Source organism: Aegilops tauschii, chromosome 5, assembly GCF_002575655.3.
Source record: "Aegilops tauschii subsp. strangulata cultivar AL8/78 chromosome 5, Aet v6.0, whole genome shotgun sequence".
In the NCBI taxonomy this organism is placed as follows: Eukaryota; Viridiplantae; Streptophyta; class Magnoliopsida; order Poales; family Poaceae; genus Aegilops; species Aegilops tauschii.
This window is the reverse complement of record NC_053039.3, coordinates 443,742,945-443,765,869: the sequence shown is the minus strand read 5'-3', so window position 1 is coordinate 443,765,869 and position 22,925 is coordinate 443,742,945. Positions and strand designations below refer to the sequence as shown.

Below are 22,925 nucleotides of genomic sequence, written 5' to 3'. Positions count from 1 at the left end.
ATCAATATATCAGTCGGGCAGACAGGAGGTCCCTTGTCCCGGTGCCCGCTCATTAATGAGCACCGGCCTGCCTTGGCTGATCATGCCTGCCTCCTCCAAGCTCCATCCATCCGTACATAGGAACGGCTCGCCTCGCCGGTCCCCGACGTAGACGCGGAGCGGCCGGGGCGGCGACAAGTTGCTGTCGTCTGGCCGGCGATCGCTCGAACTCCAATTTGGACGTACACAGTTGGGTGCAAGGTACTACATGAGAGCACAGGTCGTGCGCATCAACCGCTTCTTTGATTCTCTGTGCATCGTCACTCTAATCGACGTATAGCAATCGGCAAAGCAAATCCCATCCGTGCATGCATGCATGCGGCGCGGTCCCGGTCCCGGCCGGGCGGGGAAAAGCGCAACCAACGCCCCCAACCCCCAGCGACGGGGAGAGGTCCTCTCCTGTACCCCTCGTCCGCCCGGTGCCCTCCCTGTGCCGTCGCGCTTGCTTGCTTCGGTACCCTCAGATCAGATGCCCTCTTAACTCCATTCGTGCTTGCTTGGGGCCGCCTCGCCCGCCCTCGACGTCGACGGGGAGCGCCCGGAGCAACGACATCCCGCTGTCGCGTGTTACTGCACGCCGCAGGCCCTCCGCATATATATGTGCACGCGTCCTCTATCTTCTCCTCCATTCCGCCTCCGTGTCGATAGCTACGTACGTGCGTGCTCGATCTCCATCGACGACCATCGCAATACGTCCGTCACAAACTCCTTAGGCTCCGGTCCTTCGTACGTGAACGTAGCAGCAACATGCTCGACGTGGCCACCAGAGCAGCCGGCGGGCTGGCGCGCTCGCTCGTTGTGGCCGCCTTCGGCGCAGGTACGTGCGGCCGCACATCATGTTACATTCTTCTCTGTCTTATTTTTTGCGCCATAATTAGACGATCTTATGGCGATTGATTAACCGAGGTGCATTTGTGTGCAGCCGGTACGGTGATCGGCGGCATGCTCGGCCTCCTGTGGGGCTTCGTTAACGAGGACGGACTGCTGCAGGGCGTGGTGGTCGGGGCGGTCACCGGCGCCCTCGTTTCCGTGGAGCTCGCCGACTCCCTCCTCAGGATATGGACCTGCGGCGACTGCTCCATGGACGAGCGCATCAAACGCACGGTACGCTTCGCTGGTCGCCATGTTGGAGATTGGATCGCCATTGATCAACATTAACAATTAATTTATGGAGTTTCATTTTGCAGCGGCTGGTGCTCCGGAGCGTGGCGGCCGGCCGCCTCCTGCGCGGCTCGGTGTTCCCGGCCATAAGCGGCGCGCTGGACAGCCAGATCGAGGCGCTGCAGCAGCACCACTCGTCGCGAGGCGACCTCTTCGAGCCGAGCTCCGGCCCGGTGACGGCCGCGCGGAGGGCCGCCGTCGAGAGCCTCCCGGCGACGGTGCTCACCAAGGAGACCGCGGGCGCGGGGCAGCACACCACCTGCCCCATCTGCCTCCATGTCAGTGCTACAGCTAGCTTCTCGTCCGAGCTAGTGATAGTATAGCGCCAATGTGCGTGCCATTGATTAGCTGACGGGATAATGTTCTTGTCCTGCTCAGGAGTTCCAGGCCGGCGAGAGCTCCAGGAGGCTGCCGGCGTGCGGCCACGTGTTCCACCTGGCGTGCATCGACAGCTGGCTCCTGTGGAAGCCCCACTGCCCCATGTGCCGCCACGCCGTCTACTAGCCTATCCCCCCGCCGCCGCCGGGGAGCAAACAAACGGAGGAACGACGTACGGCGGCGTTGCCGCAGATGAAGCGTAGTAGTAGTACATGGGTCTCACGAAGCAGAGGACTATGGAGTCCTCTCTCGTGACGAAAGATAAATTTTCCCACGAGAAATGTGTTTTTTTGTGTCGTTGTACAGAAAGAAAGATGCAGATGCTGAGCTGAGCTATACGTACCGCTCAATTTGTGGTGATGTCTCACTCCTGGAACAGGCAGGGCCGCAGCATTTCTGTAACCAACTCCCTGTTTGTCGCTGAGATGGCGAGAGGCGAACGAACGAACGGACGAGATCACATTGATTAACAACCTAACTAACTGTACTTAAAAAAAACCTAACTAACTAGCCGGGTTACATTACATCCCGACCAGGGCGCTCGAAAATGACCACTCCAGTTTCCGACAACTACTCATCTCTTTCTTTCCGTGAACGGGATTGCTAAATCTCAGTCGATTAAGACTTAATCAAGCGTCGTCCGTGATCCACTGGATGCTCTCAACGTCGCCTTTTCCCAGGCTCTTAGAGCATCTACAACCACATACCTCTAATTCGACCCCTTAAACATCCCCAAACGCGCGTGACCGGGCGTGTCCATTTTGAGCCCCTATTTGTCCATCCGCGCAACCACAATCCTCATTTTCTTACTCATATGTCCGGTCACTTGCACATGATTGGTGAAAATAAAGAGAGAGAGAGAGAGAGAAAGAATGAATAAAGAAAAAGAAAATGTGGTCCGGGATGGGACCGTGTCCTACGTGTTGGAAATATGAGCAATTTACCAAATGATTTTATTAACAGAAATATTAGATAAAGCATGACTAATATAACAATGATAAAACTAGTCATGCGATCCGACAGAGAGAAGGTAAATAACATCTGCATATATGAACTGTAACCAAGTTTATCTAGAGCAGACAGTAGGACAAGTTTCATATATGAAGTAGAACCTAACATATCTAGGGCAAACAACAGAACAAGGAACTGTGGCAGGACCTCGAACAGAAAGGAGAAGAACACATACGGGACAGCAGCAGCAGTTGCACTGGACTTGGGGTCGGTGTCCTCGCCAGCCATGTTGTCGAGGAGGTTGTCGACGTCGGGGAAGAATTCGTCGTCGGGGAAGTAGTCGTCGGAGTCCGGGGCGTCCGTGACGAAGAAATCAGTAGTCGCGCTGAGCGCTCCCCAAAAACCTTATCACCCTTCTCCCGTACAGGACTCGAAGAGGTGCGGTTTCGGAGGCCTACTGTCCCGACTTGTGGTGCACGCCGCAAGCCGGGATGAGGAAGACATCCGCAGCTCAGAGATTGGAACCGCTGGCGAGAGGAAGAAGTTCTGGTGCATCTCTCTGAGAGGAGCGACCTCCCTTTTATAGGCGCAAGAGAAGGAGGCGAGAGGCTGCGCCGGGAGCTGAAGGGAACGCGGGAGACGAAACGAACAGGCAGCAGCCGAAGGGTGCAGCGTTCGTATTCAATATCCACTACAGCAAAAACTTTCCACCTCCCGAGTGGCCTTTCGTATACTCGTAGTGCGTGGCAAAAATTTAGACATCGGCTCGGCTCATTCCCGCGGCGCGGCGCCGCGCGTCGAGGCGGGCGGCGGAGGAGGAGCGCGCGTGGATGTCCCTCTTGTTCTCATCCTCATACATGTGGAGAAAGAGGCTCCCTTATAAAGAGGTCCAACTCCCTCTAAAATAGCAATGTGAGACTAAACTTTAGTTCCACCTCTTGCCTTGCACAAATGGGCTGTGTGGCTCCCTAGGATTTATTAGGAATTTCTGAAACTGCTATTGGGCTAGGCCCAAAATAGACAAAATTCCAGCAATCCCCCACCAGATCCCAGAGGCACACAAAATTCGCCTTTGGTTTCAAAATACTGTTTTATATACCGGTACTACAGTGGAGACTGTTAAGTTAAACTTCCACCTAGAACTCTATGCTACACTAGTAAGCAACTTGGACAGTGGACTGGGCCTTGAAATGCAAAGTAACATAGCGCACTTCAAGAAAATTCTGCTTATGTGGCAAGTAATTAATGAGAGGTGGTAACATAATATGTTATTATAACATAGCGCTTTCTAAGACAAGATGAGTCTACGAGCTAATAAATGAAGCCATCTATGATACTACCATTATGTTACTTTGCATTATGAAGATAGTAACTTAGACTAGTGTCATATGCATGACACTAATCTAAGTTACTCCCCACTATGACTAGCCTAAGACTTGTAATATAGAAAAACCAAGAAAATGAGATGAGCCCAATAAACCGAAAAGGAGGAAGTATCTTGCATAGAAATAAAAATCCATTCCTACAAACCAAAGGGCTTCAAAGATTTTTTTTCTATAAAGTTTTCATCCTTTACAATTCCTATAAAATTTCTATGAACCAAACGAAGCCTTAAAGGTTCGCTATGTTAGTTTTACTCCTCGAGGGGAGCACTTTGGTAATCAAGAACCGTATTTTGCTTTTGTGAATAATTCTCTCGGCGCTTGTAATCCTTCTCGTGTTGCCCCATTTTCACACGAGAAGACATTCGTGCAAATTACCCACTTATTGGTTCACATGAGAGACTTTTGCGTGGGAGGAATTTCAATGACCAAACGAGGCACAATATGCGAACCAACCTGTGGTTGGATGGTTAGAGGGACTGTGATATCCCCAGCCTATCAAAGTTTTAATTCTGATGCTCACATTTATTTCTAAATTTATTTCAGGATTTCCGGTGATGCGCATTCAGTGGGAGGAGATGTTCCCGTCGACGATGAGATGCCTACGATGACTTCGTAAAAACGAGGCAACAATATTCGGTCAAAGAAATTACTAGCGGGGAGGCGAGCGGACGAATCCAAATCCCATCTTCCGATGCCCATGCTTCGGGTACTCTTATACCAAGGATGGAGTGCGTGTGCGTGTGCGTGAACTACATAAGCTCACAAAGATGGAGATATTGTACCGTGTGAGAGTTCTGAGAAGAGGTCATGCATGCATGCATGCATGATTAGTTGGATTTGACCGACTCTCTTGGATCTCAACCCAAACCCAAAGTTACGCACAGATCTTTCGCCGTGTCGCCATGGGGGGCGGCCGCCGCAAGAATTCCCGGAGGAAAGCGGCGCCGCCGACCGAGATTGACGCCATCCACGACGATCTTCTCGAGCGGGTGTTCCTGCGCCTCGCCTCGCATCTCCACCTCGTCCGCGCCGCGTGCGCCTGCAGGCGCTAGCGCCGCGTAACCGCGGGCGACGACGGCCGCGTCCTCCGCAGGTTCGGCTCTCCCCACGGCGCGTCGTCTGCCTGCGTTGCCGGCCACTACCGCGTCGATGGGCGCTACCAGCATCCGCGTCCGCCTGGCTGTAACCCCGTCTTCCTCCCCTCCTCCTCGCCGTGGGCGCGCCCCGTCGCCACTCGGAAGTTCGCGCTCGACTCCTCCCACGGGGGCAATATGGTGATTGTTGCTGGGAGCTCCTCGACAGCCGGAGCGGCTTCCTCCTCCTCCTCCTCGACGCAGCGTGGCAACGCCTCGTCATATGCGATCCCCTGACGCGGCGCTACAGGGTGCTCCCTGACTCGGCGTGGTTCCACGGTGGAGACTTCCTGGGTGCCTTCCTCCTCGACGGCGACGCCGACGAGGCCGCGTGTAACACCCCGTATGTAACTTGCCATATTTGTAACTCCGACTCTTGCCATTTCCGACTATGTGTTATGATTTTTCCTCCGTTGTCGGGTTTTGTCTTTCGTTTTGTATTTTATCATGTCATGCATTTCATATCATGTCATCATGTGCGTTGCATTTGCATACGTGTTCGTCTCTTGCATCCGAGCATTTCCCCCGTTGTCCGTTTTCCAATCCGGCGCTCCTATCTCCTCCGGTGCACCCCTCTTGTTTTCTCTCGTGTGCGGGTGTCAAACTTTCTCGGAATGGACCGAGGCTTGTCAAGTGGCCTTATTATACCACCCGGAGACCACCGGTCAAGTTTCGTTCCATTTGGAGGTCGTTTGGTACTCCAACGGTTAACCGGGCATCCGTCAAGTCCATTTGAGTGTCCAGCAAAACCCCCCTCTAAAACCAGCCCAAAACCCACCAAACTCTCTTCCATGCTCTAGGTCGTTCGATCATGATCGTGTGGGCAAAAACCGCACCTCATTTGGAGCCTCCTAGCTCCCTCTACCTATAAATATGTGAGACCTCCCGTATACGAATCGCAGTCCAAACCCTAGCTTCGTCCCTCCGCGCGCCGGACACGTCCGCCCGGCGCCGGACGAAATTCCTGCACCGCCGCCGCCACGTGTCGCCGTCGCTCTCGTCCACCGCCGCGGCCCGCCCGGCCCGCAGCTGGCCCGCGCGGCCCGCGCGCCCGCCGCCGCGCCCGGTCGCCGGCGCCGCCACGGCCGCCCGCCGTGCTCCGCCGCCACTCGCCGCCGTCCACGCCTCCTCCTCGCCGGCCCGCACCGCCTCCGCCGGCGCCGCCTCTCCCCCGCGCCCGTCGGCCTCCCTCCTCCTCTCCTCTGGCCGCGCCTCGCCTTCCCTCCATCGCCGCCGACGAGGGCGAGCACGAGCATCGTCAGATCCGATCGGTATAACCGGCGTTGACTTTTCCCCCGAGCCCCCTCTATTTTTTCTAAGTCCTGCAATTTTCACAGCATCTCGCCATGTTCGTGATGCCATAACTCCTTGCATGTAGCTCCGATTCGCGCGTGTAATAGTTCGTCTCGTGATGCTCTACATTTTGTTCAATTGCACCATGTTCATTAGAGGTCATCTTGATGCCCAAACCTCTGTTGGAAGAGGGCTAGTTGCTGTTATTCTCTGGTTCTTATCAGAACTTGGAGATTTGTCATTTTTGTATCATTTAATCTGTGCATCTTATGAGCATGTGTTTTGAAGTATGCCATGCCATCTATCCAGTGGTGTAGTCCGTGTATTTTTGTGATCTCTGTGGTGACTAGCCCAAGCATGCAAAGTAGGCTCCGTAATGTTTCTGATTTCAGGGACTTAGTGATTTCTCTAAGTCCTCGTCTGCTGTTATTTTGTTGCCATGTAAACTTGATGCTACAAAGAGATCTATGCATATTTTGGAGATTTTCAGTAAGTATGTTTTGTAGCTATAGTTGTAATTAATCCATTCCTGCAATTGTTTGCAATTATGGGGTGCCATAGCATGACTCAATCTTGCTCTACGTTTGCTATAAAATATTTCTGGCAGATTCTTAACATGATATGCAATTTTGCCAAGCTTGTTGTAGTTGATCCATACATGCTATGCTTGTGTTCTTGCCAAGGATAGCTTCATAAACATGCCATCTTGCTGTAGGTGTGCTTGGTTTGTCATGCGTTGCTCTGTAGTGAGTGCATCAAGCTCACAAAGAGGCCTACATATTATTATGTCTGCCATGCTCTGTTTTCTGCTAAGTCTGAAACCTGATAACGAAACTTGCTATGTTTACATGCTTGCCATCATATCTTCTGATCCTTTTTGTCTTATGGTCAGTAAGGGACTTTTGTCATGTGCTTGTAGTAAAACACTGCCATGCCTTGTTTTGCTATGTTAAGTTCCTGTAGCATGTTGATTTCGTGCTCTGAACATTGCTACCTGATGCTGTTTTCTGCCATGTCCAGTTTTTCATTAAGTCTGTGATCCTGTTATCTTTTGCACTTTTGCCATGCTTGTTTGAGCTTGATATGTTGTGATCTAGCCGTAGCTCAGTGTTCATCTTTTGTCAAGCATCTCCTGTAGACTACTGCCATGTGCTTTGTTGCTATGTTGGAGTGCTGTAGCATTGTTGCTTGTTGCATTTTAAGTGCTATCATGCTGTTAATCGCAGATTCGTGTCATTCTTGTTTTGCTTGCCATTTGCAAACCGTACATCCGTTTCTGGTGATCTTTATATCGATTTCGACCGAAATCATCTCATCTTTCCAGTGGCATGCTTGGTTTGCCAAGTTACTGCCATGTCCATCATTTTCCTTCCGGAGCACACATAAGCACCGCATATCATATCTTGCATATCATACATGTTTTGCATCATGTTGCTTGTGCATTTCTCGTGGTTGATTGTGGTTCCGTTTGTTTGTGTTCTTGTCTTGGGTAGAGCCGGGAGACGAGTTCGTGAACGAGGAACCTGTTGAGTACGCTTACGAGGATCAAGCTTTCGACAACTCTGAGAACCTTGCAGGCAAGATGACCACCCCTCGAAATCACTTTTATCTTTGCTTTGCTAGTTGTTCGCTCTATTGCCATGCTCCGCTACCTATCACTTGCTATATCATGTCACCCATTTTGCCATGTCAGCCCCTAACCATCCCTTCCTAGCAAACCGTTGTTTGGCTATGTTACCGCTTTTGCTCAGCCCTTCTTATAGCGTTGCTAGTTGCAGGTGAAGTTGAAGTTGGTTCCTTGTTGAAACATGGATATGTTGGGATATCACAATATCTCTTATTTAATTAATGCATCTATATATATATTTGGTAAAGGGTGGAAGGCTCGGCCTTATGCCTGGTGTTTTGTTCCACTCTTGCCGCCCTAGTTACTGATATACCGGGATTATGTTCCTTGAGTTTGCGTTCCTTACGCGGTCGGGTGATTTATGGGACCCCCTTGACAGTTCGCCTTGAATAAAACTCCTCCAGCAAGGCCCAACCTTGGTTTTACCATTTGCGACCTATGCCTTTTTCCCCCGGGTTTTCTAGAGCCCGAGGGTCATCTTTATTTTAAACCCCCGGGCCAGTGCTCCTCTGAGTATTGGTCCAAACTGTCAGTCGCCGGTGGCCACCAGGGGCAACTCTGGTCTGGCCTATCGGAAGCTTGGACAATCCGGTGTGCCCTGAGAACGAGACATGTGCAGCTCCTATCAGGATTTGTCGGCACATTCGGGCGGCTTTGCTAGTCTTGTTTTACCATTGTCGAGATGTCTTGTAAACCGGGATTCCGAGACTGATCGGGTCTTTCCGGGAGAAGGTTTATCCTTCGTTGACCGTGAGAGCTTATGATGGGCTAAGTTGGGACACCCCTGCAGGGTATTATCTTTCGAAAGTCGTGCCCGCGGTTATGAGGCAGATGGGAATTTGTTAATGTCCGGTTGTAGAGAACTTGTCACTTGACCCCAATTAAAATACATCAACTGCGTGTATAGCCGTGATGGTCTCTTCTCGGCGGAGTGGAGTTATGTTTGACGTAAGTAGGTGTTCAGGATCACTTCTTGGTCATTGCTAGATGACGACCGCTCCGTTGCTTCTCTTCTCGCTCTCTCTTGCGTATGTTAGCCACCATTATGCTTATTGCCGCTGCAGCTCCACCTCATTACACCTCCCTTTCCTATAAGCTTAAATAGTCTTGATCTCGCGGGTGTGAGATTGCTGAGTCCTCGTGACTCACAGATTCTACCAAAACAGTTGCAGGTGCCGACGATGCCGGTGCAGACGATGGGGTCGATCTCAAGTGGGAGTTCGACGAGGAACGTGGTCGTTACTATGTGTCTTTTCTTGATGATCAGTAGTGGAGCCCAGTTGGGACGATCGGGGATCTAGCATTTGGGGTTATCTTATTTTTATCTGGATTTTGACCGTAGTCGGTATATATGTTTGTATTTGGATGATGTGATTTATATTCATGTATTGTGTGAAGTGGCGATTGTAAGCCAACTCTTTATCCCATTCTTGTTCATTACCTGAGATTGTGTGAAGATGACCCTTTTTGCGATAAAAACCACTATGCGGTTATGCCTCTAAATCGTGCCTCGACACGTGGGAGATATAACCGCATCGTGGGCGTTACACCGCGGGCACGCGCTTCAGTATGTCAAACTTCAGGGTGACGTGCGCGCTCTATTGCCGTGGGCATCGTATCGTCATTCGTCAGGGCCTGCGCCTTCTCGTCCGCTCCCGGGGGCCGCTGGACCTCCGGCGCCGGACGCAGCAGCACCGCACACTGCGCATAGGATACCGTCTACTTCGCAGGGAGGACGGAGCGACGACGGGTTCGCCTACTGGACGGCCGGGGACAACATTGTTCTTACTCTGGACAAGGACGCCGCCGAGTTTACCTCTTCCGTCTTGCACGACAACGGGGAGTACGACGCGCTCCAGAACAAGCACCACGCCACGGAGTACGCCTACCAGCAGCCGTGGCCACCTACGATCGTCGATCGAAGCTTGTTTATCCTAGCTGCCGTGGCTTGGAGATATCCATGGCGGTGTCCCAGGTTCTCAATTCTGCCGTTTATTGTGATGTTCCTTGAGGATGGAGTACCAGGGTACGTTATTCTTCTGTAGGCATAAAGTGGTAACCAGCTTGTCCATTTTTAAGATCTTTAATTGTGTTTGTTTGTAATCGTTTACTGCTCGGCTTATTGGATTGTATCAGTGCTATTTTGAACATTTCCCGGGTCTGAGGATTCCTTTCGTAAAAGTGAAATTGTTTGTTTTAGAGTGGAGAAGTTTGGGCTGACTGAAGTAGTAGTATACTCCCTCCGTTCCAAATTACTCGTCACAGAAATGGATGTATCTAGAACTAAAATACATCTAGATACATCCATACCTGCGACAAATAATTCGGAACGGAGGGAGTAGTATATAAAGAAAATTTTACTCGTGCTGTAGGGGGTTTCCCAATGAAATATTTGGAGATTTCTATTCAAAACACTAAGCTTAGGAACAGAGTTTAGAGAAAAAGAGAGGATAAAGTAAACCTGGGCCAACGTCGGGCCGGGCTTGTAAAAGCCCGACCTTCATTTCCCAATCCCGAGCCCGGCCCGAATCCCAAAATACTCCTTGTTTTCAAGCCCGAGTCCGGCCCGAAATCAAGCCCGAAGCCTGAAAGCCCGGCCTGAATGCTGTTTTTTAGTACACGCACGTGCAAGCCCAGCCCGAAGCCCGAAAGCCCGGCCCGAAATACAGAAAAATTGAAGCCTGAGCCCGGCCTGAACTATCTTTTGGGCTACAAAACAAAGCTCGAGCCCGACCCGAACGTCAAGCCCGGCCCGGGTTTTTCGGGCCGGGTCGTCGGGCCGGGCTGTCCATGCCAGGGTTTAGGATAAAGTAGAAAACAAGTTGGGTATTTGGCCTGCAGGTTGTAAATTAATTTTATAGAGGCCCGACTTAAGTAACATTGCATAATATATGATGACTTTCTTTAAGATTCTAAAGAACCTTTTAATAAAATAGATTGAACAAGGCTATAACTCATAGATATCGTCCTGTTAATTGGCTGCCAACCCATATGCCATGGTGTCTTAGGGTCTATAGATTTGGAGGTCACTTGCTTGCTTAGTACCAGATGGATGGGTATGCAAAATCAAAAATTAAGATGGTTTGTGCAAAGAATAATATCAGGCTTTCGGTCCTCTGTTGTTTAATCTGATTTCAACAATGAAACTTCGGGGGGGGGGGGGGGGGGGGGATTGTAGGAGACCTAATCAATCACATTGAAGAGATCATCCCTTCTTTCAACTGTATCGTTAGAGCAAAGGACACATCAATGGTTATTTATAGCTAGTAGAATGTTTTCCTTAAGAGGCATGTCTCTAGTGTTGAGCCTATCCTTTGATACATTTGAAAGGCTAGAGCTAGGCACTCGAGCAAAGACTGCACATTTATATTTTGAGTTGAGAAAAATAGTGACAATATGAATGGGGAGGTTTACTATTCCAAATCCACCTTTATCATTTGGCTTGCAAACTAAATCCCAAACTGCCGATGGTTTAGGATTACCAGAGGTCTCCTTTTTGCCCCTTAAACGTTGCATCTGAATTTATCAATGGGGTCAATGACATCTTGAAGGATCTTGAGGGTGTTGAGGAAGAAGGTTGGTTGACCTAAGAATATATTTAGAACTCCCTCCGTAAAGAAATATAAGAGTGTTTAGATCACTAAAGTAGTGATCTAAACTCTCTTACATTTCTTTACAGAGGGAGTAATTAAGATTATGCAGCCAAGGAGGAGGAAAGATGAGCATGAGGTGACACTCTCAACAAGAGGCGTAGTTCCTGGTTCTTGGCTTATTCAGACCAAGAGGGAGGCAAGGTATGTGAAGGGGAAACTACCCACCGCCAACCAAAAAGATTAGTAAGATTAAGCGTTTTCCCATAAGAGACGTTGATAGTAAGGAGACATGCCTTTTGAAAGTTGACTGAGAACAGTGGTTGACCATAATAAGATTATGAAATGCCTTTGAGGCAAAATAATTGCCAGGCGGATTAATAGCACAGTGGCACCAATGTACTAGATTATGGGCAATTCGATGTTTGGGATTGTGAGGGGAGCTTGAGCAAGATTGATAGGCTTTATTAGCGACACATGGGAGGAGGTAGGCAGTGACAAAGAGAAGATGTGAGAGTGTTACCTTGTCTGATCCCACGACGATAATGAATTTCTTTCTAGGGACATCATTAAGAAGTAGAAAACATGTAACTGGTGGAAAGGATGGAGTTATGCCCATCAAAGCCCAGATGCTCCAAAACCCCTGTGATAGGGTTGTGATCAATGTGTATGAGGCCTTTCCAAAATAAAATGTAAGCACGATAGTTTCCTGAGTATTTTTTTGCTAAGTACAAACGAGGCAATCTTGGATGGTCCTACAAGTGATGAAACCCCTTTTTTTGCGGGGTGAACCATATTGGTTTTTGTGAACGAGGTTAATGAGCCTCTGCAATCTGCTGGCAAGGAGTTTAGTGACAAGTTTAAGGCTAGAGTTTAGGAGGGAAATGAACATCTAATCATTGGTTGCCCTAAAAAAAAGCTAATCATTGGTGATTTCTGGGGAGAACCTTAGGGATTTCGGCATTGTAGGTTGATTAAGACCTGATGGAAGTCGTCATAAACAACAAGTCCCATTTTATTCTGTTTCGGCACTTCTTTAGGAATAGGCAGTTGAAGCCATCATGCCCAGGATATGATCAATGGGTCTATTATGGACATTGTTTTTCAACAAAATCTCTGGTGAAAAGGCGCAGGTAAAACAGAGAGACTCTCATGGGCCATGGCGATTGAGAAGTGATTGAGGTTACAATGCATGGTATGTTTTTTTAGGAACATGCTATGCTTTATTGAGCAAACGAAATGTTCATCGAAATATAACAATCGAAGGTGTTCCAGATGACCATTTCAGGATCATACTTTACGGCCCAGAAGATGCCTTCGATATAATCCAGACCACAAATAAAAAATAGTCCACACCATGCATATCGTCCAAAAGCCATCTTCGGAAACACCTTCAAATATGCATATTATTTTAAGGGGAAAATGGCAATAATTATGCACGAATTTGCGTTTTATTTAACAGATCACAAATGAGTGTATCTTGTCTATTTTTCTTCTTCTTCAGTGCTCTTACATGTTTAGAATATAATAAACATATATGAAAAAAGCCAATTTTTTTGATTCACATCGCAGGCATGCACACCGCCACTTGTTTATCTTTTTGAAGAACCAGCAGTTTCAGAGAATACAAGCATTAGCAATGCATGAAAATACATGATTTTATTTATCCAGGCTTAAGAGATTATTATGTATGTACACATAGACAATGGCTGAATTATTACATCTTGGTACCAGTTACCATAAGTACCTCCCTAAAAAGAATGCATCCCAAAACTATCTCTCTAAAAGGAATGAGCCCCAAACTATCAAAAAAGGGAAGAAAAATGGCAAAAAAACTGAGAAAGGGGCTAAAGGTATGTATTTGTGTGCTGTGGAGAAGAGTGGTCTACCTAGGCATGACTGACTGTAATGTGTTGAGACATTATTTACACAGAAAAAAATGATGTTTGATTTTTGTGTATATGCACTGTCTATATGCAAAAGGAATAAGAAAAAAAGGGAAAAGAAAGAAAAAGGATCGATCTGATCTAATCAATCGTGAATTTATGCTGCATCTGAGTGTAGTATGTGTTGGTGCTCATTGGTAGCCTTGGCGAATCTGCCCTTGACTCGCTTTCGTGTGTCCGCCCTTGCTTTTCGGGACGCGTACATGATCTGCTTGCAGAACCTGCAAAATTGTTTCAAATTCAAATTCATACTCGCATCAATTGCATTTTTTGTCTGTATATAGAAGAGTTGTCAAATGAAAAATTAATCCAGACTTACTTCCTGTTCTTCTTCTCGTTGTACCTTTGCTTGGCCCTGTCCTTTTCCTCTCTCTTCTTACTAACGGTGCTCGGATCTTGCTGATGATGAGCCACCGCTGCTTGCTCATCTGCGGTCAGCATCTGTGATGGCTGGTTGGCATCATGACAGCCAGTGCCATTCTCCGGTGGTGGTGGCGGCGATATTAGGGGCAAGGCAGGTTAGAAAGTAGGGAAGTCATCAAGGAGCAGCGATGGATGATGATTGTTGCCCATGGATTGCAGAAGAGTAGTCGATGTCATGGCCGGCTGGCACGATAATGTTGATGGGTTGTAAGATGATGAGATGTGGCAGATTGACAGTGGCAGCTGCTGCTGTTGCTGCCAAGAAATTAAACCAAGCAATGTTATTTGTCATTGCCAAATAACTGGGATGCAAATTAATTTTGTTAATTAGCAGTGTGAGTGAGCGAATGAGTGGTATGTATGTATGTACCTCAAAAGTGAGTGAAGGCCCAGCTAAGTGATGACCAACAAGTACTCCATTAGTATTCTCAAGCACAGAACATTGTGGAGCACAGGTAGTTGAGCAGCCATTGTTCCAATCATCAGAGACGAAGCTACTGCTGCTGGGGCCTCTTTGATCTCCTACTATTGTTGTTGTGCCACTCGCATCGTAGATCTGAGATCCATCCTCCATGAATGTAGTGAGAGCACCACAAATTAACACAATGAGTACTCATGCGCCATCCTAGTTAAGAGGTAAGAGAGATATTCAATCGTAATTAGCCGTCGATTCATCGAGGCGGCGGAAGCCATCTTGGCACTTGTAGCTAGCATTGTTGGCTTTGTGTGCTAACAATGAAGGTTTTTAGACGATTCATTTATAATTACCTCTGTACAATTCACTCAACTAGAGAAAGACATCCTTTCTTTTACCATATACTCCATTCCTTAAATGAAAGTTATTTTTCAGATTTTTAACTTGGAAGATCGATACTTAGCCTCGATCCATATTTAGCAGTCCCCTGTTTTCCTTGAAAAGGCAAGATTGCAATTGCACATTTTTCATACTCAAGTTACTACATTTTTTAAAGAAAGAAACCCTTCAGGTGTGCCTTTTGTTTCTTGAGGGTTCACTGGTTCTGTAGTATCCGTGTCTAATTTTTCTAGAATTCATTTTTGCTTTTTATGTGATGTATACAGCCAAACTAACTAACATATGCGTTCAATTGTGATTAGAAGGTACCACAAAAATTGAGAGGAGAACTGAACATGCATGGTAACCTCCATTAATCATTTCATATGATCCCACCATTACATGTTCCTTCATTAATCATTCATATGATCCTTAGATCATCGATCCACCATTACATGTATCAGGAAAGAAATCTTCCTTTTTTACATCACACATAGCACAGTCCCCACTTTCTTTTGTTACAATACAATGTAGGTAGTAGTGCCAAACCTATATCATTCCCTTGATCATTAATCACTCACACTCTCTCACTCACTTTATATTGTCATCATTCTCTCCTCTCTATATCATTCGCTTGATCGATACATAGCAGCACTACCCACTGAATTTAGTCACTGAATCACACACAATGTATCACACAATCAAACTGTCCATGTAAGATTTGGCACACAAGAAACAAGATTATCAAGAAAAGTCTCCCTCAATTGCACATACTGGCGCAAAAAAGAAGTGAAATTTGGAAATAAACCCAGTAGATGTTGTACCTGAACATCCTGAACATCCTGTAGGATTTGGGGGAGGTTGTGGGCGAGCCAGGCGTCGAAGTCCTCCTGCGACGATGACGGCGCGTCGACGGAGAGGGTGCGGAGGACCTCGGCGGGCGCGGGGCAGCCGGTGTAAACCTCCACGAGGGAGGCGCCGCCGCGGCCGTCGGCGCAGCCGGCGCAGAGCGTGGCACGGTGGGCGCCGGTTTGGCAGCGGAGCGCGGCGGGCGCGGCGCAGCAGGCGTCGCAGAGCGGGGCGCGCGAGTGGAGGCCCGCGAGGTCGCTGGCGCCGTGCACAGCGCCGTCGCACTCGAGGCAGAGCCTGGCGCCGTCGGCCAAGCAGAAGACGACGGCGCGCTCGGTGGCGCAGTTGCTGGACCTGCACGTCAACGACGGGAGCAGCTGCTGGTGGTCCGCCATTATGATGATGGCGCGTGCGCAGCGTGATGCCACTCCTCATTCATCTACCAGCGCATCCGCGCTGCACGTGACAAGGGCGGCGATGGCGGGTGGACGACGGACGGATGGGGCGGCTGCGCCGGCGAGGTGGTGGTGTAGAGGTGAAGAAATAGGCGGCGGGGGCTGGGGGAGGAGAGGCCGGGAGGGGTCTTGGCGGTTGGTTTGCGGTTGACGGGCGCGCCAAGTCCCCACGTAATGCGGGCCACGGCGGTTAGTTTGCGGGCCCCGACTCGCGTGGGGGTCCTCGGCAGGCGGCGGATCTGGCGAGGCCCTCTGCTGGTTGGCGTCAGCGCGGTCTCGTGGCAGCGGCGTGAGGCCACGGCGGTGCTCCTCCCCTTAGACTCGAGCATGCGGCAAGGCGGCTGTCCACGGCGACCGTCGGCTGGGGCTAGCATGTAACGGGGCTTCGGAGGTGGTCATGGTCGGTACTGTGGAGGTTGCGTGCGGCTGGAGTTGCTGGTGCCTCTCTTGAAAAAAATATGATCACCCCGGACTAGCCCTTCAAGGCATATTTCTATGTGCACTCCTACACAATTCCTGCATGGCAGTAGATATTTGTTCATCCATGTATGTATTAAAGTGCAGCACGCGGCTGGATTATCATCGTGCAGCCGTCGTGGAGACAGTCGCCGTCCGCACAACAATTCAGTATTTTTGTAAAAGAAACTCTAAACACCACGGATCACTCAAGTCTCGAACCTGGATGAGCTAGCATGCTCCTTGCGGGCCTAGCCAACAGGGCGATATCATGTTCTCGTGTCTTCGTCGAGAGCTCGAGACCAGATCTGGCGGGGCGCTAGCTGTTGCTCCATAGAAATGGGTGCAGGGTGGGGCGTTGCACCTCTGACCGTGGCGGACTCTCCCCGTATGTCGCCCAGTGTGTATTCTCTTGGCAGTCGTGGTAGATCTGTCTTGGTTGGCGGAGCTGTCCGGCTTATCGCTATGGCCTTTCTAATTAAGTCCATGTTTCATGGTGGTTGCAAGTGGCAAGGCAGTTAATTTCCCTTCAATGGGTGGCATATGTGAGAGGTTCAAAGATCGATGTCGGAGTGGCTACCTCAGTTGGCTCTTCGATGGGCCTCGTGGTGGCGGTTGTGGCTACGTTTCTTCCTGAAGTGTAGTGGCAGGTGACCCAGGCTTATCCTTTGTTGGAGGCAGTGGCGGCGCCCAAATATGGTTATGGAGATCTCTACTTGGTGCGGCGAGCCTTCTTTTGGGTCGGCCACGCTGACCTACATACCTCGTCGTGGCGTGGGTGAGCTACCGAGTGGAAGCTCTAGGCTTTGGCGTCTCACGCGGTGTTATTTTTCTCTTGAGGACGTTCGCACGGTCCTCTCCATGCCAGGGTTTCGGATGAAAACCCTTACCCATTCCTTCAGACTCGGCGGCGGCGATGCTATGCATCGTTACCCTCTTGAGGGCGTTGTCATGGAGCTAAGATGCCTTAGGTCATATGGAGTGGCACTGGCTTCAGGCACTTATGTATGCTCGGCTGCTTAGTCATATTATTTTGTGCACTTAAGCGTTGTTTTTGGGTAATATTTATTGTCTGTTTATTCCTTGATCTGCTTTGTAAAGGGACGATGGGGCGAAAACATATTTATAGTTTTGAGAATCTATAAAGTAGAAAAAGCGAAGATAAAGTAGAAAACAAGTTGGATACTTGGCAGGGTAAATATATTTCTTAGTTGGTAAATTAGTTTTATTAAGGTCCAGCTTAAGCAACATCCATAATATATGATGTCTTTGTTTGTGATTTCTAAAGAACCTTTTAATACTAAAATAGATTGAACACGGCTAACACTCATAGATATCATCTTGCTAATTGGCTGCCAGCCCATATACCATGGTGGCCTGGGGTCTATAGATTTGGAGGTCACTTATTTATGCTTGCTCAGTACCAGATGGATGGGTATGGAAAATTGAAAATTAAGATGATTTGTGCAAAGAATGATAGTATCAGATCTGCGGGCCTATGTTGTTTCATCCTATTTTGGTGGTGTGTGTGTGTGGGGGGGGGGGGGGGGGAGGCTTATTCAGACCAGGAGGGAGGCAAGGTATGTAAAGGGGAAACTACCCACCGCCAGACAAAAAGATTAGTAAGATTTAACCTTTTTTCATAAAAGACGATGGAAAGGAGGCATGACTTTTGAAAGTTGACTCTGAGAACAGTGGGTTGACCATAGTAGGATTCTGGAATGTCTTTGAGGCAAAATAATTGCCGGGGGCAAGCTTTCAACATGAGCAGACTGTCATTAATTTACCAGATCATGGGGAATTCAATGTTTGGGACTGTGAAAGGGAGCTTGAGCAAGTTCCATTGATAGGCTTTATTAGCGATGGGTTGGAGGTCAGTCAGTGACAAAGAGAGAGATGTGAGAGGGTTTTACCTTGTATGATCCCACGATGACAATGAAATTTCTTTCCAAGGACACTATTAAGAAGCGGAAAAGATGTATACCCATGGAAAGGATGGAGTTATGCCCACCAAAGCCCAGATGTTCCAAAACCCCAACGATAGTGTTGTGCTCAATGTGTCACGAGGCCTTTCCAAAATCAAGTTTAAGCACGATAGTTTCCTTTTTTTTTTGTTGCTGGATACAAACGAGGGATGGTCCTGCCATCTGTCGGCAATGAGTGTAGTGACGAGCTTAAGGCTGGAATCCATGAGGGAAATGGAGATGTTATCATTGGTGACTTCTAGGGAGAGAACAATAGGGATTTCGTGATATGGCCAATTTTTTATAGGAAAAGATACCCCGAACGTTCAGGTTTTACCCATGGCAAATGGAATGTTTTCGATGGCAATTTTAGTTCACGCAAGGATGACAAGTTTAGCTGGCTCGCATGACAATTTTCGGGAAAAAAGGAAACTGCGGGCGGAATTAAAATGCTTACCAACTAAACTTGTCATCCTTGCGTTAACTAAAGTTGCCTTAAAAAACGTTCGATTTGTCATGGGCAAAATCCAAAAGTTCGGGACTTATCATAGTCCCTTTTTATTTGGTATACGCCATAGATATTGTCCAAATGTCAACTTCAGAAACACCTTTAAAAATTCATATTATTTTGAGGAAAAAAGAGAATAATTATGCATGAATTTGTTTTTTTAACAGATCACAAATGAGCGTATCTTGTCTCTATTTTTCTTCTTATTTAGTGCTCTTACATGTTTACAATATAAACATTTCGGGGGTTGGGGGGAGGGGCAATTGTTTTGTTGACATAGTAGGCACGCACACTGTCGCTTGTTTATATTTTTGAAGAACCAGTAGTATCAGAGAATACAAGCATTGTTAATGCATGAAAATCCATGATTTTATTTATCCGGGCCAAAAAGTATTATTACATCTTGGTACCAGCTACCATAAGTACCTCCCTAAATAGAATGTGTCCCGAAACTATCTCTCTAAAAAGAGTGAGCCCCAAACTATCAAAAAGGTTAAGAAACAATTACAGGAAAACGAGAAAAGGGTTAAGAGGTATGTATTTGTGTGCTGTGTACAAGAGTGTTCTACCTAGGCATGACCCGCTAAAAGAGAAAAAGTAAGAAAAAGATCTATCTGATCTATTCAATCGTGAATTTATGCTGCATCTGAGTGTAGTATGTGTTGGTGTTCATTGGTAGCCTTGGCGAATCTGCCCTTAATTCGTTTTCGCGTGTCCGCACTCGCTTTTCGGGATGCGTACATGATCTGCTTGCAGAACATGCAAAATTGTTTCAAATTCAAATTCAAACTCGCATACTTTTATGTCTATATAAGAGTTGTCAAATGAAAAATTAATTCAGACTTACTTTCTGTTCTTCTTCTTCTCGTAGTACCTTTGCTTGGCTCTGTCCCTTTCCTCTCTCTTCTTACTAACGGTGCTCGGATCTTGCTGATGATGATTCGCCGCTGCTTTCTCATCTGCGGCCAGCATCTGCGATGGCTGGTTGGCATCATTACAGCCAGGCCCGTTCTCCGGTGGTGGTGGCAGTGATATTAGGGGCAAGGCAGGGCAGAAAGTAGGGAAGCCATCGAGGAGCAGCGATGGATGGTAATCGTTGCCCATGGATTGCAGAAGAGTAGTCGATGTCATGACCGGCTGGCACGACGATGTGGATGGGTTATAAGATGAGTATGATGATGATAAGATGTGGAAGATCGATGGTGGCAGCTGCGGTTGCCACCAAGCAATGTTATTGTGTTTGTCAAATAACTGGGATGCAAATTAATTGTGTTAATTAGCAGTGCGAGTGAGTGGTATGTAAGTATGTATGTACCTCAAAAGTGAGTGAAGGCCCAGCTGAGTGATGACCAACAAATACTCCATTAGTATTCTCAAACCCAGAACATTGTGGAGCACAGGTAGTTGAGCAGGCATTATTCCAACCATCACAGCTGAAGCTGCTGGTGCTGCTGCCTCTTTGATCTCCTACTATTGTTGTTGTCCCATTCGCATTGCAGATTTGAGATCCATCCTCCATGAATGTATTGATAGCACCACAAATCAATTGAATGAGTACTCATTCCTAGTTAAGAGGTAAGAGAGATATTCAATCGTAATTACCTGTCGATTCGTCGAGGCAGTGAAACCTATCTTGGCACTTATAACCTAGCATTGTTGGCTTTGTTTGCCAGAAAAGAAGGAAGGATTTAGTTGATTCAGTTATATATTAGTACTAAATGAAAGTTATTTTCAGTTTTTTTACTTGGAAGTCGATAATTAGCCTCCGATCCATATTGAGTATGCAGCAGTCCCCTATTTTCCTTGAAAAGGCAAGATTGCAATTGCACATTTTTCATACTCAAATAGTCAAATTACTACATTTTGTTAAGGAAAAATCCTTCAGGTGTGCCTTTTCTTTTTGCACATTTTTCATACTCAAATAGTCAAATAACTACAGTCAAACTAACTAACATATGCGTTCAATAGTTATTAGAAGGTACTGTCAATAAGTTAATCCGTTAGTTGGATAAAGATCAAGCTTGGCACCACAAAAATTGAGAGGAGAACTGAATATACATGCTATCCTTCATTAATCATTCATATGATCCTTAGATCATCGATCCACCATTACATGTATCAGGAAAGAAATCTTCCTTTTTTACACCAAAGATAGCACACTCCCCACTTCCTTGTTTGTCACAATGTACTCCTCATATCCCTTCATTAATCACACTCTCTCTCACTCACTTTATTGTCATCATTCTCTCTTCTCTATATCATTCCCTTGATCGATACATAGCCGGAGCAGCACTACCCACTGAATTCAGTGTATCACCGTCAATGTAAGATTTGGCGCAAAAAGGAGGTGAAATTTAGAAATTAACCAAGTAGATGTGGTACCTGAATCTCCTCTAGGTATTGTGGGAGGACGTCGGCGAGCCAGGCGTCGAAGTCATCCTGCGACGACGGCGCTTCGACGGAGAGGACGCGGAGGATCTCGGCGGGCGTGGGGCAGCCGGTGTACTCTTGCACGAGGGAGGCGCCGCCGTCCGGCAGGGCGACGCGGTCGGCGCAGTCGGCGCAGAGCGTGGCCCGCTGGGCGCCGATTTGGCAGCGGAGCGCGGCGGGCGCGGCGTGGCAGGCGTCGCAGAGCGGGGCGCGCCGGTGGAGGCTCGCGAGCGCGCTGGCGCCGTGCAGGGCGCCGTCGCAGTGGAGGCAGAGCCTGGCGCCGTCGGCGAAGCAGAAGACGATGGCGCGCTCGGTGACGCAGTTGCTGCACGCGAACGGCGGGGGCAGCTGGTGGTGGTCCGCCATTATGATGGCGTGCGCAGAGTGATGGCACACGGCATTCATCAACCAGCACATCCGCACTGCACTGCACGTGCCAAGGGCGGCGATGGCGGGTGGACGACGGATGGATGGGGCGGCTGCGCCGGCGAGGTGGGGGCCTAGGGGTGAAGAAATAGGTCGCGGGGGCTGCGGGAGGAGAGGCCGGGAGGGGTGAAGAAATAGGTCGCGGTTGGTTCGCGGTTAGACGGGCGCGCCGAGTCCCAAGGGAATGCGGGCCACGGCGAGCGTGCTGCTCGCGCGGTTGGTTTGCGCTTCGGGCCTTCGGCGGGCGGCGGATCTGGCGAGGCCCTATGCTGGTTGGCGTCAGCGCGGTTTCGTGGCAGCGGCGTGAGGCCCTCTGCTACAGGGTGCCTTCCTCCTTGACGGCGCGTACGCGAATGGCGGGAGCAACTCATTCATCAACCAGCACATGAGCACTGCACGTGCCAAGGGCGGCGATGGCGGGTGAACGATGGACGGATGGGGCGGCTGCGCCGGCGAGGCGGGGGCCTACGGGTGAAGAAATAGGCGGCGGGGGCGGGGAGCAGGAGAGGCCGGGAGGGGGTGAAGAAATAGGCCGCGGTTGGTTTGCGGTTAGACGGGCGCGCCGAGTCCCAAGGCAATGCGGGCGACGGCGAGCGTGCTGCTCGCGCGGTTGGTTTGCGCTGCGGGCCACGACCTCGCGTGCGGGTCCTCGGCGGGCGGCGAATCTGGCGAGGCCCTTTGCTGGTTGGCGTCAGCGCGGTTTCGTGGCAGCGGCGTGAGGCCCTCTGCTACCAAAAATGCTAGATACACGGACTATCTCGACGGGCTTTTACGGACCAGCTGACTTGTCCTTCTTTAATTGGGCTAACTAACCTTCTTCTCCTAATTAATCGGCCCCCCTGATTTTAACTGGTGGGGGTGGGCGCCAAGCCCTGTAAAACCCCGTAAGGGCATGTCCAATGCCTGGCCGCTTGCACGAGCGCTTAGGAAAATAAAAGAAAAGTTAAATCACGTAGCAGCGGCTGTAGCATCCAATCCTCCAACGCTAATGACAAGGCTAGGCGCTTAATATGGCACACTTCCAGTCCTAGCGCAGAAGGAAAAGAGGTCTAGCGCCCGGCGCGAGAAGTTGCGTCGACGCAAGCGTGAATCCTGGGCTTAGCTGGGAACAGAAAAAA

The 22,925-nt window shown here is 48.8% G+C and overlaps 3 protein-coding genes and 1 pseudogene across 3 annotated transcripts; 2 read left to right on the top strand and 2 right to left on the bottom strand.

Annotated features, from left to right (window-relative positions):
• Positions 1-500: 500 nt before the first annotated feature.
• Positions 501-1,977, top strand: LOC109773443 (NEP1-interacting protein 2). The gene is made up of 4 exons (XM_020332142.4): positions 501-856; positions 962-1,143; positions 1,227-1,478; positions 1,579-1,977. Exons 1-4 carry the CDS (start codon positions 787-789, stop codon positions 1,702-1,704), a joined length of 630 nt encoding a protein of 209 aa, XP_020187731.1. The 5' UTR covers positions 501-786; the 3' UTR covers positions 1,705-1,977.
• A 2,839-nt stretch (positions 1,978-4,816) lies between these two features.
• Positions 4,817-10,012, top strand: LOC109773432 (uncharacterized; annotated as a pseudogene).
• Positions 10,013-15,076: 5,064 nt separating this feature from the next.
• Positions 15,077-16,097, bottom strand: LOC109773433 (uncharacterized). The gene is made up of 2 exons (XM_040390750.2): positions 15,544-16,097; positions 15,077-15,425 (listed from the first exon to the last, which is right to left on the bottom strand). The coding sequence occupies exons 1-2, from the start codon at positions 15,961-15,963 to the stop codon at positions 15,399-15,401; spliced, it is 447 nt and encodes a 148-aa protein (XP_040246684.1). The 5' UTR covers positions 15,964-16,097; the 3' UTR covers positions 15,077-15,398.
• Positions 16,098-19,794: 3,697 nt separating this feature from the next.
• Positions 19,795-22,095, bottom strand: LOC109773434 (uncharacterized). Its single transcript, XM_073498667.1, has 2 exons — positions 21,334-22,095; positions 19,795-20,202 (listed from the first exon to the last, which is right to left on the bottom strand). The coding sequence occupies exons 1-2, from the start codon at positions 21,796-21,798 to the stop codon at positions 19,795-19,797; spliced, it is 873 nt and encodes a 290-aa protein (XP_073354768.1). The 5' UTR covers positions 21,799-22,095.
• Positions 22,096-22,925: the final 830 nt, after the last annotated feature.

Coding starts and splice junctions, on each gene's coding strand:
- LOC109773443 (XM_020332142.4), top strand. CDS start 787: ATGCTCGACGTGGCCACCAGAGCAGCCGGCGGGCTGGCGCGCTCGCTC. Junction 1,144..1,226: donor ACGAGCGCATCAAACGCACG/GTACGCTTCGCT, acceptor TTCATTTTGCAG/CGGCTGGTGCTCCGGAGCGT. Junction 1,479..1,578: donor CCTGCCCCATCTGCCTCCAT/GTCAGTGCTACA, acceptor TGTCCTGCTCAG/GAGTTCCAGGCCGGCGAGAG.
- LOC109773433 (XM_040390750.2), bottom strand. CDS start 15,963: ATGGCGGACCACCAGCAGCTGCTCCCGTCGTTGACGTGCAGGTCCAGC. Junction 15,426..15,543: donor AGGATGTTCAGGATGTTCAG/GTACAACATCTA, acceptor TTACATGGACAG/TTTGATTGTGTGATACATTG.
- LOC109773434 (XM_073498667.1), bottom strand. CDS start 21,798: ATGTGCTGGTTGATGAATGCCGTGTGCCATCACTCTGCGCACGCCATC. Junction 20,203..21,333: donor AATACCTAGAGGAGATTCAG/GTACCACATCTA, acceptor TTTGCATCCCAG/TTATTTGACAAACACAATAA.